Source organism: Motacilla alba, chromosome 1, assembly GCF_015832195.1.
Source record: "Motacilla alba alba isolate MOTALB_02 chromosome 1, Motacilla_alba_V1.0_pri, whole genome shotgun sequence".
In the NCBI taxonomy this organism is placed as follows: domain Eukaryota; kingdom Metazoa; phylum Chordata; class Aves; order Passeriformes; family Motacillidae; genus Motacilla; species Motacilla alba.
In genome coordinates this window covers 100,141,089-100,156,124 of record NC_052016.1, presented here as the reverse complement: position 1 = coordinate 100,156,124, position 15,036 = coordinate 100,141,089, and the positions used below count along the sequence as shown (strand labels likewise).

The 15,036-nt window shown below is 40.2% G+C and overlaps 1 protein-coding gene across 2 annotated transcripts in view; it reads left to right on the top strand.

Moving 5' to 3' along the window:
- COL4A2 (collagen type IV alpha 2 chain) overlaps positions 1–15,036 on the top strand; it is a 140,662-nt gene that overhangs the window by 92,167 nt on the left and 33,459 nt on the right. For both annotated transcript variants that reach the window (XM_038131692.1, XM_038131701.1), the window contains exons 8-22: positions 300–371; positions 1,945–1,980; positions 2,074–2,136; positions 4,328–4,363; positions 5,008–5,049; positions 5,527–5,601; positions 6,719–6,763; positions 7,963–8,025; positions 8,657–8,701; positions 10,719–10,772; positions 11,045–11,111; positions 12,474–12,575; positions 12,993–13,148; positions 13,730–13,822; positions 14,118–14,284. In XM_038131692.1, the coding sequence (XP_037987620.1) occupies positions 300–371; positions 1,945–1,980; positions 2,074–2,136; positions 4,328–4,363; positions 5,008–5,049; positions 5,527–5,601; positions 6,719–6,763; positions 7,963–8,025; positions 8,657–8,701; positions 10,719–10,772; positions 11,045–11,111; positions 12,474–12,575; positions 12,993–13,148; positions 13,730–13,822; positions 14,118–14,284 (1,116 nt within the window). The remainder of the gene's footprint in view (positions 1–299; positions 372–1,944; positions 1,981–2,073; positions 2,137–4,327; positions 4,364–5,007; positions 5,050–5,526; positions 5,602–6,718; positions 6,764–7,962; positions 8,026–8,656; positions 8,702–10,718; positions 10,773–11,044; positions 11,112–12,473; positions 12,576–12,992; positions 13,149–13,729; positions 13,823–14,117; positions 14,285–15,036) is intronic.

The window sequence follows — 15,036 nt, the reverse complement described above, 5'->3', positions numbered from 1 at the left end:
GGAAGTGCAGCCTCAGTTCTAGCTAGGAGGTACTACCCCATAATACCACTCCCTGGTAACGGGGGTTTCTCCCCAAAATTTAGAAATTCATTCTTTGACATACTGTGAGGGTTTACACTTTTTTTCCTAAACCATAAATTTCCATAGCTAGGCATAGTCTCTGCCTCTAAACTGCAGTATGTTTATGGACACTTACGAAAACACCAACAAATATTTTTCATTTCACTCTTAGCTGTTTACACGTTAGCAGAGATGGTGTGAGGGCTCACGTTGTGTTTTGGTTTTCTGGTCACCTCCAGGGAGTCCAAGGGCCCAAGGGCCAGAAGGGGGAGCCGTACATTGTAGCGCCGGAGATCATCAGCCGACACCGGGTACGTCTGGAACTCCCAGCAGTTGCTCTTGCCCAGTACAGTTTTTTAGACACATGATGGAGAGTGAATTTTTCTTATACTCTGATGGGCACGTCCCAAGAGGTCAACTTTGATTTTGTGTAGGCTTTGAAAGGCAGCTTCTGCTTTCTCTGGTTGCAGCAAAGTTTATGTGATGTCCAAGGGAAAGAAATGGAACTCTGTTCAATTTCCAAGGAATGTCAGCCTATAGGTGGATTGCAAAGGCACTGTAGATGACATAGGTCAAGTATTTCCCTCTTTATTCAATGTCTGCCTTTTTATCATGCATGGCAAAATCCTTTCTTTGCCACTGATTTGTCCATTGAATGATTCTGGTTACTATTGGCACCTTTCCTGTAAAATTTTCATGCAAGTGCTTGATTGACTAAGGGTAAAATATCCTTTTATTTAGCTATTTAGTAAACCCCAAGTATTCCTCCTTTTATTTAGCTATTTAGTAAACCCCAAGTATTCCAATGGCTGCTTTTACTGTGTCTAATCCTGAAAACTTGTTTTGTAATCACTTGCAACTTTTTCTCATATATAAATATGTAATCGTGCATAATTTGAAGGTATAAGAAGGAGATAAGGGATTACATATGTAGAGTATAAATCGTGGCTGATTGAAAAGCTGCAATTGAGCTATACTGAGCACAGAAGGGATCTGCTGACATTGTTTGTGTGTATTTTGTGCCGGCAGTAAGTGCCAATATAGGTATTTCTCTTGACATATTTGTAAGTTGCCTGTATTTTTAATGGAAACTTCTTTTCCTTTTAGAAAATCTTAAGATCTGCACTGTTAATAATCAGGAGTGATTAAGTAATGTTTAAGAAATGCTCAGCTGTATTGTGGCCAAGGATGGATACTGACACCTGTATTCATTTTAGAAAGTACTTGGTTCCACAAATTATTCTGTTAACTAAACCCAAATTAACTAGGTAGTTAAGATGCTACTCAAAATGATTGAAGGTGTTTGGCCTGAATAACACATTATTTATGTGTGTTGAAAGGTCTTTGGGCTAGAACATTTTTGGATCTAATTTCCACAAACATTTCAGCATGTACTGAAGTTAAAATATGTGGTCACTGAAAACAGTATGTTCCAAATGCTTTAAGTGACTCAGAAGAGAATCAAAATGATTCAGTAATTCCCATGCAACTCACAAAAATGAGCTTGGACATTTCAGCTAAGGTTGTAGCTCTAATTAAGTCACTGGTTATATAGGATTTTTCAACAAAAAGCTCAGTGTGGTCTGTTGTATAGATCAGCTTGGTAATGGATCCCTAACTTCATTAGCCAACTTTGTACCCTGCTATTTTATTACATGCAGTTATCTATAGAGTATGAAATCTGTGTGGCTCACATTCAGTTATCTCAACATCTCTGTGGAATGCATCTGTATGGAAGGGTTTGAGTAGCATTGCATACTATAATTAGTTGTTTAAATTAGAAAAAATTAATAATGGATAAAAATATTTGATTCAATTTTGTATATAGAATTTATTGGATTTTTTACTTTGGCTTTTTTTTTTTTGGTTTTTTGGTTTTTTTAGGGAGATCCTGGGGATTCAGGGATCATTGGTTTTCCGGTAAGTAGCATTACAGTAAATGTGATAAAGTGTCAACAGTAACTAATATCAGAACAACCTTTATTGATAGTTGGTGGATTTTTTTATTTAAAGGGACCTCCGGGTACACTGGGTATTCAAGGACCTACTGGTCCAAGAGGACAGCGAGGAAGACCAGTAAGTATATTAAAATTATGTTCTCTAGAAAATTATCCAAATGAAAGAATTATCTCAGCAAGTTCCATTATGTTGGATTTTAACCTGGGTTAGAAATAGCAAGAAGATGTCAATGGACGTTAGACCTTCTAAAAAGCATGGTGAGACACTGAGGGATGAATATTGCATGAAGAGGTATAGGGGTGCTGTCAGAAGCTTTTGATTCATATTGTATTTTTTTAACCTCCTTAGAGCATCTCCCTACACTGAGTTATCAGAATGACTTGAATAGGTTACCTTTTCTGCTCACAAAGGATATGTATATTAGCTCTCTATACTTCCCACAGGAGATTGAATGGTATTTAGAATGCAATTTTAAACTATTTTTCTGTGATTTTTTTTTCCAAAATCATCATTTACAGCACTGTTGCAGTATAGTTCTTTGAGAAGACTTTGTTCTCTCCAGATACAACTTCTACATTTCTTATTTCCATGGTTAATAGCTTCATGGGTGAGAAGCAGGTATTCAAATTCAATAGGTCTCATTTTCTTTAAGCTTCTTTTATTTTCCTGTAACACAACTTCGTAGCATTTGCATTTTTTTGTTGTTTTGTCAAAATTTACTTTGGACCCACTTTACATCCCTGATCTGAGAGGAAAAAAATTAATTTGGGGCTTCTCACTCGCAGCTTCCATAGCTGTTTTCAGGAACACCCCCCTCCCCACCAGCCCCAAAAAAACCTAAACAAAAAAAAAACAAAAAAACAAAAAAAAACAAAACAAAAAAAAAAAAAAAAACCAGAAAAAAATCCACAGTATGCTAAGCCTTTCAAAGTTAATTTTCTGCATTGGACTGTTTTATCACCTGGAGTAAACTGCACCTTTTCTTTCTCACTGGTTGTCCTGAAGGGAAATCAGTCCTTTACTTACTCTGTCTTTGAGGCAAGCCCACCGAGGTTCATGAGCTTCACAGAGGAGCCCAATCTGCAGTGACTCATATCCCCAGTGCTCCTTCTGGGATGTTAGGAGTGCTATGAACCGTACATGTTTGGGGCCCCTGTCCTGGGGAGGCCCCACAACCACATCCCTCTGGTTACATATTGGCAACATCTCTTTTGAGCAAAATACATCCAGCTTTATTTACTGCCTCTGAAGCTGTGACTCACCTGTGAGGGAGACCCAGGAGCACTTCACAGGTTTGCATCACTGCTCTTCTTAAAGTGCTGGGTAGTGCAGGAAGGCAGGCCAGGCTCCCCAGGTCCCTGCAGGCTCTCAGGCTGGGGATACCCTGTGCAGTGCATCTGCTCAGTAGGTCAGGCAGTAGCTCACAAATTACTCAAGTCACCAAAAGTGATTCAAAAGCAGGTTTTTTTCAGAACAAATCTAGTGTTTGTCCACACAAAGGTACATAGCAAGGCAGAGGTGCCTAAAAAGTTCAGGTCTCTCCTGAATATTCCTATCTTTTCCTTGCAGGTTAGACTTGATTTTGCTTTATGCAGCTAACATCCCCTTTCAGGGCTCAGTAGGTGGACGCTTCCATCAGCAACCTTCTCTCGTTTCTGTGTCACTCATTCACCATGAGCTGAGCAGCTCATGCTTCTTATTCACCACAGCTTTCCCTCCTTTGACAAGAGTTTTTAGTGTGTAAAGCCCTTTGGAGCCTGTTAACTACCATGGCTGACTGAAGCAAGGGAGGCTGTCTCTTCAGTTAATGGCTTTCGTACCTCTTGTAAGCCTCTGTTAGATGTATTTCCTGGTTTAGTTTCATTTTCCACCATCTTCCTTTCATTTCATTCTGTACAATCCCAAATAGGTAGTCTGAGATGCCTATGGTAGTTCAACCCCTTACAGACCAATACAGTACCGAAACTGCAGTGAAGCACTTAAAGGTGTGCTTAACTTTAGGTATGAGCTTAAAATGTTGCTTAGTCAGGATCCAACAGCACAAGTTCTTATTACTTGGAAAAACGGGTTTTCATTAGCTCTAGGTTGGGTAACTGTCAGTCTGCTCAGGAAGATTACAATGTGACTTAGGAAGGTATTTTTCAGTACAGCAAATACAGCTAATATAGTAACAATGGCACATGGGATGCTGAGGAATACACTCCCTACTAAACATACACTTATGTTTCAGACAGAGGGTAACTAACCTCCTGCATGCATTGATTAGGAAGCAACAAGTAACTTGCTCTCCCCTATTGTGCTTCCCCAGGGACCACCAGGACTCCCAGGGCCCCCAGGACCACAAGTAAGTCTTTGTGTCAGAGTTGTTGATGTTGATTTTGTGTTGCTGAGGTTTATCCAAGATCTACTTGAAGGCAGTAAAAGAAAGAACCATGGGCTGCATGAAAGATTATGTAGCCCAAGACTTTCTGTGTTGGCTGCATACCATGGGAAGTTAAACTTACACTGGGATCACCTACCCTGAAAAGATTAGAGCCAGATTTAATTTGCTACTGTAGTCACAGTAGCTTCCCATGAACAGAGAATCCTTGCCGTCTTCACAATATTCAGTTTTATCTCCATGGAAAAAATATATGACTTCATTGTTCCAGCCTATTTAGGTGTTTTTATTTAGCATTCAAGGCTATTAAAAATCCTGCAGAAGAAATGGTTGATCTTTTCATGACATTACTCAGTGGATGACTGAAAGAAGAACTGGTAGTATGTATTTTAAACAGTTGTCTTTCTAAAAGTTTAGGTCTGTAAAATTACTTCTAAATCTATAAAAATACTTCAAGGTAAGTCTAAGGCTATCATTTGATTGCAGTTCTTCAGTGGTGTCGTACAGATTTGCAAGCCTGAAAAGGCCTTTAAGCATATTTAAATTTGAATTTTATATTTTAGATTTGAGTTGGACTCTTGGTAAACACTGACCTATTGTTTTTGCAGGGCAACAGAGGCCTTGGCTTCTATGGAGAAAAAGGTGAACAGGTAAAGGAAAACTAATTAGTTAATATCACTACTAAAGGGCAGGTGGATGTTTTCTGCTATTTATAAATTACCATACTTTAAATACTCTCTTCATTCACAATTGCATTATATAATTATAAGAGAAAAATGAAGTATAAGTCTGTCTATAAGGGATATCATAGCTGAACTATCTTCTCTGTGCTCTCATTTACACTTCTGAAATTTATAAAGCCAGTCCACTTTATGTAAGGCAATAATCTTTGTTGTTGTTCTGAAAACACACAGGGCAAGAGCAAGTATTGCTATATGTTAACCCAGCACAAAATTAATTAATCTTGACACAAATTTATTTGGTATGGTAGTATATGGTTTAGAACCGTACTCCCAGCAGGGGCAAATCTGTGCTGCTCCTTTGCAGTGTCCTGGAGCCTCTGCTAATCAACAGCTTGGCCAGGTATTAGAGCTGTTGGCAAATGTTCCTTTGTGTTTTCCCTGCAGGGCCCCCCAGGTCCTCCAGGTCCACCTGGGCTTCCTACAAGAGAACTGACAGGTGTCCCCCCTGACAAGCACAAGGTAACTTAGAGTGTATTTTTCTGAAATAAAAAAGGAACTAAGAGCTCTGCGCTACAAAAACTAAAATATTGTACAAATGTGCTTTAACATATAGAGCTTAAAAGACTTTAATATATCAAAAGAGAAATCTGCTACTTTCACAAACTTGGATCGTAACAAATTTATTGAAACTGTGGTGCCTAAAGTAATTCAGAAAGTATTTCTCAAGTTTAGAGGTCCTTTTGGCAAACTTGTTCTTTTTGTTTAAGCGTGCAGCTACTGGCCATCACTCACATCTCATTTTACAAGCAGAAATGCCTGCTGAGAAACCATTACTGTGTTTGTTTTGATAACTTATCTATGTGATGCAGATATTTATATACTTAGAGTTAAGGCTTATTCTTACATATTGGAGAAATCCCCAGATGCAAGATGCAGTTTATTCTCATCTGCTGCTTCTTGCTGGGAGCAGAGGCAGTCATACCCTGTACGTGTACATTCTGTATCACACACCAACCTCCAGACCAGTTATTTTTCATCCCATATTTGAAGTTAGAAAGTTTATGTGGCTCATATCATACAATTTCTGCAGTAAGATGAGTAAATTGCTATGATACTGGAAGATCTAAAACACCTCTAATACTCTGCAGTCTGCCCTAAATAACGTACATGCTGAGATTTTCATGACTAAGCAGACACCCACATTGAGCTACTGGAGAGCTGTTATATTCAACGGAGATGTCATCAATATAGAGAGTGGAATTTAGGCTACAATTTGTCTTACCCTAACTGGAGCTCTTGATCAAATAATTCATAGATAATCAGTAGGTAAAAATGGGAGAGTGCATTTACTCGTAGGCATTCCTTTGGCACTCACCACCCAGAGATCTCATGAATAAGCCTGGAAAGAGCTAGACATTGACATTCCTAGAGACCTTTTCAGAAAAATTATCAAGTATTTCCTTAAAAAGTAACTTCAAAAACTTATCATGAAGGCATTGAATTCATACAGAAGTGTATGAATAAAGAAAAAGCACAAGTGTTTTTTCTCTTGATCAGTCATTTTGTGTTGTATAAAAGTTATTGAAATGTAAGTGGGAATGCCAAACCTATCTGAATACTTTTTCCTTATTGTTAGGGTGAAAGAGGAGACCCTGGACCAAGAGGGGAAGCTGGAATTCCAGTAAGTCATGTGGAGAAGAGCAAAGTCAAATAATAATATTGGAGTTAATACTTGTGCACTCTTCACTGATGTGATGAAATATAGATATGGAGCAATATAGATGTGTTTTAAGCAGAGACATCAGTTTTAATGCTTCAGAAAAACTGAACAACTTGATGTGTAATAACTCCACAGCACGATCAGTTGTTCTTACTGGTTTACTGAAATAAGACTTTCCCTCACATATTTTCAATTGTAGTTCAAATTATTAATAAATCTCCTTACTTATTCCTCTGATCTATGTTTTAAAATTTCACTGTATTTCATTCAATAAGAACATATTGTATTTTTAATCCTTTTTAGCCTACTGTCCAACACATACAAACTTTTTGTCTCATGATTTTTTAAATCTGTTGAGTAAGTGGGCAGTAATCCCATATGTTGCTGTATTGTGTAAAGCTGTCAACCCAGCTTGACTGAACATGGTTTAGTTATAACTCACAGACAACCTCTAGACTGGCTAAATAGCTTTGCCATTGAGTGGTTCCTTTTGACTTCCCAGAGGGGTTTAAAACAGAGTCTTTACTAAGCAGGGATGCCTCGCTGAGCATTTTGCAGAGCTTTATTTTCTCAGATGGTCTGGTTAGCAGCTCCACAAGGTTATGGGAGAAGGTCACATTGTGAGCCCTGATGCCCTCCATGTGTGGTTTGCTAGCCAGTTGTTCAGCTGCTGATCATATTCTACACATGTAGGATTTTTTTTTGCTCATTAGAAAAACTGTAATTATATGCTGATGTAGCAAAAGGGGATATGTGCTTCTCCCTTTCTTTTGTTTTGTGTAGTAGGATGGATAGCAGCGTGCCTGTGTTTGCCAAATAGCTCTCTGAAGCTACAGTTTGGGCATAAGCTGAGTTGCTTAATTGGTTGTATAGCTGAATAAATACTTTGGCTCTTCTTCAGAGCTGCAGACACAGAAGAAATAAAGGAGATGATAGGAGGGAGTCACTGTCCTCTCTCTAATGGCCTGCTCCTGCTATTGTAATGAAGCAAGCATGTTACACTTAATTATAAGGACAACAGTTCTTTCACATGCAGCTATTATTAGATTATCCTTGTGTTACAATGATGCTTTCTTCCTGTTTAGCTTCCACAAAACAGTGTTGCAATTTTTTTGTACATAATGAAGAAATACATTGAACTGACCTGCAATCTCTCCTAGGGTGTTCTTCTCTTTCCTCTCGAAAAAGGTGAAGAAGGGGTAATGGGCTATGCAGGACAAAGGGTGAGTCACTCAATAAAGGTAGAATTCACTCAGCTGAGTGGGTGGATCTGAGCTGAGAGTTTGCCTTCTGGAACAAAAGACAGATGAAAAAATCACAGAAGTTACAGTTCTTTAGATAAATAGGTTTGGCCAGCTCAGAACTTCTTGAAGCAGGAAAGCAAAAAGGCTATTTTGGAATGGTGGTGGGAGGAGGTCCCCACAGGACTCACAGGTGTGCCAAAGAATGGCAAGGTACACCTGTGCCATCACTGGGAAGCCTTGTGCATCTCTCACCTGAAGCTGTGCTCACTAACCACAGCTGCTGTCCTGGTCCTCAGCACAGACTGTACTTCACTGTTCCCATCTGAGCTGTCTGCAGACCATGGTTAATAAACATGAGTCTGACTCCACTTACTTGTGGACTCAAGCAAAAGTCTATCTAAATGCTTCCTTGAAGCATCTCTGACTGCTTGTTTTGCAGCAGTGTTTCTGAAGTGCACCATACAAAAATCTAATTGAAAACATATCTGAAGTGTGACTGTTAGAGCTTCAAGCTGTTAGATTTATTTTATCTAAGAAATAATAATGGTTCTTTGCCATGAGGATGTTAGAATGTCTTTTTGTTGTTGTTAATTTTATTGTACCCTCATAGGGACTGCCTGGCATCACTGGTTTTCCAGGACTCAGTGGAGAAAGAGTGAGTATTTCATACAAGACTGTTGTTTCTAATACATATGAAGACAATCTGTCTGAAAAGTAAACTGTAGAGGACAAATTCTGCCTGCAATTACACTAGCTGTAGTCTAACAAATATCATCTGGGTTCATCCATCATTCTAATTTTGGGTCAGTTATTTTTCTCATCAGCAAGGCAAAAAAAATTACCCTATGATTAAAGTCCAATTTTGCTTAAACCATGAGCATCTTTTGAGACCATTACAGGGAAGTATCACTTTCATTGTTCTAATTACTGTGATTATGATTTCTGTCATTTTCTTGCTACAAGCAGAATCTTTTTTGAATAGCTTTCTGCAGATGCGGTTGAAATGTATGGTTATCTTGGATATCACAAAGGGAGAAGAGATGGAAACTGATAAATATACCAGTTAAATCTCTGTCCCCATGGAAACACACCCAAATATTTAAAATAGCATTCTGTCAGACAGAGACTTTCTGTTTGGTCTCAGAAAAAGGCTTCTTCAGTCAGCATTAGAAATCACTTCCATGAGGTAAATAGCTGTGGGATGCACGATTTTTCCATGCTTTGCCATCTTTAGTTGTTTAAAGATTTGTCCTGCCACCGAGGCATAACAATAATAACATGAAACACATGGGACATGAAAGTACACGAAATCTGAAAAATAACATTTGCGCAGCTATTCAGTCCTGGTGGTGTGGAAGGGAATTGCTGTTAGTAATACATACATGGAGAGGCTGATGCAAAACCCATTTAAAGCCCACTGGTTGACCTTAACATGGGTTCATGCTCCAGTCAGAAGTGAGCAGTGGCTGCTCCTTTTTGAGGATGAATTTGGCAATAATTTTAGTAGAAGGTACATTGGTTTGGATGGACTATCATCATATAATGTGTGTGAGAGAGGTGACACCCTACTCTATGTGCTATTCACAACCTCCTTTTTGTTGATTTTTGAGTGATTGTATTCTTGAGAAGGAAAGAAGGATGATTAGGTCCTGCTAGCACACAGATGAAGTTGCAGTTAAGCAGGAAGCTGCTGGCTTTGCTTTTAGACCGCCAGCTCCACCTAGTGTAAAGATATTTTACACCTGATAATCAAGAGGCTCTTTTTCCAATGGTGAGATGTACACTTGCCATTAGGGAAAAGCCTCTGAAACGTGATGGGGTTTGCAGCATCTGATTGAGAGCTGTGGTACTTTTAGTGCTTCAAAACTACTTCAAGAGTGACTTATAGAGCTGGTTATTACCACTGAAGTTCTGGGTAAGAGTTGTACCCACTATAAAACTTGAGAGATACTGAGATTTAAAAAAACTGACTAATAATCTAAGCGTGAATTATATGAAACTACTGTGTTAATTGATGTCAGTTGTTGATTTGACCACTGTTTGCTACTAAAAGCAGACGTTTTTCACACCAGTCTCTTTCCAGAGTACATAGAAACATTTTCTGTAGAGGACAATAGTTGTCAAAGTAAAGCACACAGAAGAGATGATCTCATCTGGGTCAGCATCTCTGAAATCTGTCTGCTTCTGAGTTCTTCTCATTCAGCCCTTCTTCAGCCAAACAGTCTTCAGCCACCTGGAAAAGAGCAAAAAGGACTTGTGTAGTTCAGTGCTATTTCACTGCTCACCGCTCCCATTCCAGTGAAAATTAGTCTACTTGCAATGATTCTGACTTGTTCAGTTTTCTTGCAGCAGGCTGCTGTGGTCTGGCTGCCTAGCCCATGTGTCTCAGGGTCAACTGGCATGGAGGGGATCCCCTTTTCTCCTCCTGCACCCTGCAGCATCCGTGGAATGCTGTGAGTGTAGGTGCTCTTTCCATCTGCACCACTGCCAGGGGTGACAGAGCCTGCAGCACAGCAGGTCCCTCTGGCCTTTGGCAAGAGTTAGGCTTGGTCCAAGAGGTGGGACAGCAAACCACAAGGAGCCTTATTGGTCTTACAGGAATTGCTACAGACCAAATAATTTTAGTCTCTCTCTGCTACAGGAAAAGTCAATCGTTTTTATGTATATTACAGGGTATTCCAGGATTTGATGGTCCACCTGGTAGCCATGGTCCCAGAGGAAGCAAGGTACTGCTTTACTTTCGTTTGCTAGAAGCAATAAGTCAGATTGTCATTTTGCCTTCTTTCCTTTTCTGTCATCATGTAGTAGCAATTGTGTCTGTTGCCATTGTAGAACCGGTTATGTGGTTTGTTAATTTGATATCTTTGAGGTTTCTTAAATGTTGTGTCAGTGCCTTTGGGAGTTTAGGGGTTTGTGTTTCATGGGGATATCTTTTCATTTTAAAGGAAATTCTCTATAATAATGTGCTTGGGTGTGATACTTCGACTTCTGTTGACAGGGGGAGCCTGGCGAGATGGGTCCTCCAGGACCAGATTCCTATTTTCCTTCCCGCATCCCGAGGAAAGGTACATCTTCTTTGCTCAGGTTGTTTATCTTAGCTGTTTTACTGCCTTCTGCGTAGATCAAGAGCGTGACATTCTAAGAATTCAACTCCTAAAAAAAATGTGTTTGCTAAAGTGTTCCAGAAGCTGTAATTGCCTTCCAAGAGAGTGCCCTAATCACCTTTCTGCAGGCAGGTGGTTTCTTTGTCTCTCCCACTGAGCTGGATTGCTATACAAAAGGCTTCCATGCATGCCTGTATCCTCAGAGAAGAAGCAAGTAAAAAAACGTGTGACTTTGTTGTCCAGCGAAAGGAAGAATGGGAGTCTGTCTTCTGTGTCCTGTTTCAGACTTTGGTTAAAGCACAGTAGTGGCAGCACAGCAGACAGCATTCTCATCATCTAATAGAAAGACAGACAGACAGAAAGAAAAGAAAGAAAGAAAGAAAGAAAGAAAGAAAGAAAGAAAGAAAGAAAGAAAGAAAGAAAGAAAGAAAGAAAGAAAGAAAGAAAGAAAGAAAGAAAGAGAAAGAAAGACCCACACATTAAAAAAGCCTTGAGGAATATAAGAGTATTTTTTTCCTTTTAAAACTGACAAATTTTCATTGCGATCTTTTCACTAAGCTTGTAGCACCCAGTGTCAGCTGTTCTGCAGAGCTGTGGTGGCTCTGCATGGCTAGACTAGAAACACACAAAAGGTGATAGCAGTTTGCCAAGGCCAAAACTATTCAAGGGAAGGTGCCAGCAAACAGCAAGAGTGATCACATGCCATTGCCTTGGCCTTTGTCCTCATACCACAGAGTTTACTAGTTTTGTTGAAAGCCAGAGAGACTAGCAGTGAATGGTTCCCTTCCTCCCAGAGAAAGGGGGAAAGAGGCCCAAAACATTGGTCAGATCACCCCGAATACCCTGCCAACCTTTTAGAAGCAGGAGGGGCTGTGTAGGGAGAGAAAGAAGCAGGCAGAGGGCTGAAGACACCACATGTCCTCTGCTATCACTGATCTTTGACAAGAGCATGATACTTTCTGCAGGCAGTAGCTGGGCTGGGCCCAGATGCTTTTGGTAGTGTGAAGCAAAGGAAAGCTCACATATCACACATCTGTTACAGCAGAAACTTCCTGTAGGAAAAAGAGAGGCTCTCCTCAGAAAGCTGCTCTTCTGTGCTTCCCAGGAGCAATGTAGCTCTAACTGCATATTAGTAAAAGGTGAAAGACACTACCCTGCTTCCTGGGCTTGGTGGCTCCACACCATTCCTGTCAGTCTAAGGCTGCGTTTTAGAAACTGTTGTAAACTCTACTATTCCAAAGCATTTGAAGATTCTAATATTTGCTTTTTTACAAAGAGCAGCATCACACTAATGTGTTTTGTGGAATTGGGGATGTTTTTCAGGTGCAAGAGGTGATCCAGGCTTCCCAGGTGTTTCTGGACTCCCGGGAGACCGAGGAGATGAGGGAGATCGTGGATTGCCTGGTCTTCCTGGATTTTCTGATGGTAATGCCCCAGCAATACATGTTCTAACAGCTTTACTTCATAGGGAGTTTGACTGATACAGGGTCACAGCAGGGAAAATCTTTATGGTGATCATGTGATACACAATGCATAGTAGTATATAATAACTGGGGGGGGGGGGGGGGGAGGGCAAAGAATGGGATGGAGCATTTTCTTTTGGACCAGTGGGACTCTTGCAAAACTACTGGAATAGAGATGATGACAGAACCTCGTTTCTGTAACTGCTATTGATTTGCTCAAATGAAAAGTGCAGTTACCATTTTTGCTCCATGCTAAGTATGTCCATTTTTCCTTGCATGTTAGATGCAATTGTATGAACTTTCTCTTCTGATACATCACAGCTCTTTGGGCAGCACTGTTAAGAAATTGCTTTGAACTTCTTCCCCGGTTCTGTTTCAGCGGATGGGGATAAGCCAGGCTTACCTGGAGAAATGGGACCAAAAGGTGAAAAGGGTGAAATAGGATCTCCTGCTTATTTTGCGGGACCACCTGGGATTCCGGGTAAGGATGGTGCACCCGGACTTCGTGGTCCACCTGGTCCCGTTGGAGCCCCTGGTAAGTGCAAACACAGAGATGATGAGAATTCTCAGGAACATCTTTGATTATTTTAAAGACAGCTGCTGGCAGGGCAAAGTGAGATATTGACAAAATGAAATGAAATGAAATGAAATGAAATGAAATGAAATGAAATGAAATGAAATGAAATGAGAGGTAGGAAGGACACACAGAGCAGTCATGTACACTCATCAGTGAAGAAAAGGTTTGTGTGATTTTTAGACAGAACTAGCAACATTTGAAAGAATGGAGAAAAGGATGTGCAGGAGATGATCCAGAGCAGGTTATTTGTGCTAATGCAGAGTAGGTTGGGCTGAGAGGAGGAATTCAGTGTTAGAGAGAGCAAAGAATGGTGAGGATTGTCTGCCACAACAGATGGAAGTTACTGAGAATGAGTTTGAGAAGCTGTCAGAAGAGAGGAAGAGAGAAGGGAATACATCACAGCAGGCTGGGTTAGATAGGAAGTGAACATTAGGGGAAACAGGGGAAAATGTGTTGCAGCTCAAAGAAATAGGAATGAAAGAGAAAAAGAGTAAATGCACAGTAGATGAATTTATATTTTTATTAAATTAAACTTCTAGGTCCTCTCTTTGGATTAAAAGGACGAGAGGGAACACCAGGTAGATTTGGTATGCAAGGTTTCCCTGGGCCAAGAGGACAAAAAGGACCTAAAGGTAGGTTATAACAGATAACTCCATAGATGATCTGCTGTTATGCCCCAGTGTGCTCAGTCTGGGTTTATTGAACTATGACATGCATGAGGACTGATTAATTTGATCTGGGGCTAACATGACAAAGAAACGTTTTGTTGGATTGTTGTCAGAAAAAAAAAAAAAAAAAGGAGTCATTTTCTCAAGTATTTGAGAAACTACTCAAATATTCTCAAGTCTATATATAAGATGGATACAGCTGCACATCTATTTTTTGTTGATAGAGCTTTCTTTCTTCTCGTTCCAATTTTTTCCTTAGGTGAAGAAGGGGATTGCACTAGGTGCCTTTTGGGTGAGGAACTCAGAAGGGGCTCTACTGGCCCCCGTGGCCCTCCTGGCTTTCCAGGAACCCCTGGCCAGCCTGGACAGAAAGGAGAACCTGGTGATCAAGGACCACATGGTCTTCCTGGCTTCCCTGGAGCAAAAGTGAGATAGTTGGGGTTTTTTATCGCTTAGTTTTATATGCCTTAGTTTTATATGCCAATTTTATATGAAAAAATCAAAAATCTCAAGCTATTCTCCATGGAAAAATGACGAAAAGTGTTATTTTCTCTTCCTTCCTTCCTTCCTTCCTTCCTTCCTTCCTTCCTTCCTTCCTTCCTTCCTTCCCACAAAATACAGAAGGCCAACAATTGCTAGCATGGAAGTGCAAATTTTGGGGAGAGTGAAAGATTTCCCCATAAACCCAAGTCCACCTTCTATCTGAAGAAAGCAGGACCCTTTCAAGCTGCTGTATTGAGTGTGATCTGACCATCTAGAAGGGAAACAACTCCAGTACTAACCTTAAGGTTGTTGCCTATAGGATGCACATGTTAAACTGATAAAATGTAAGGTTCTTGTTTACAATATAGTCTTTCTAAAAGCACTGTTCAATAACACTGAGGAAAGGGCTCATGACAGCTTGTTTGTTGGTGGTACATAGAGGTGCTGTACGATGTGGTGTGCTAACTGCATCATGGCTCCTCACAGGCAGAACAGGCTTCAGTCGGTCACGTCTCTCATGATTTTGGAATAAGTCCTTTGTAATGCTGACCCAAAAGCTGATTTTGTGTATCAAAGAATTGTAGAATGCTTTTGGTTGGAAGGGACCTTAAAGATCACACAGTTCCAAACCCCTGCCGTGGGATGGAACACCCTCCACTAGACCAGGCCTAGAACATTTCCAAGGGTGGGGTATC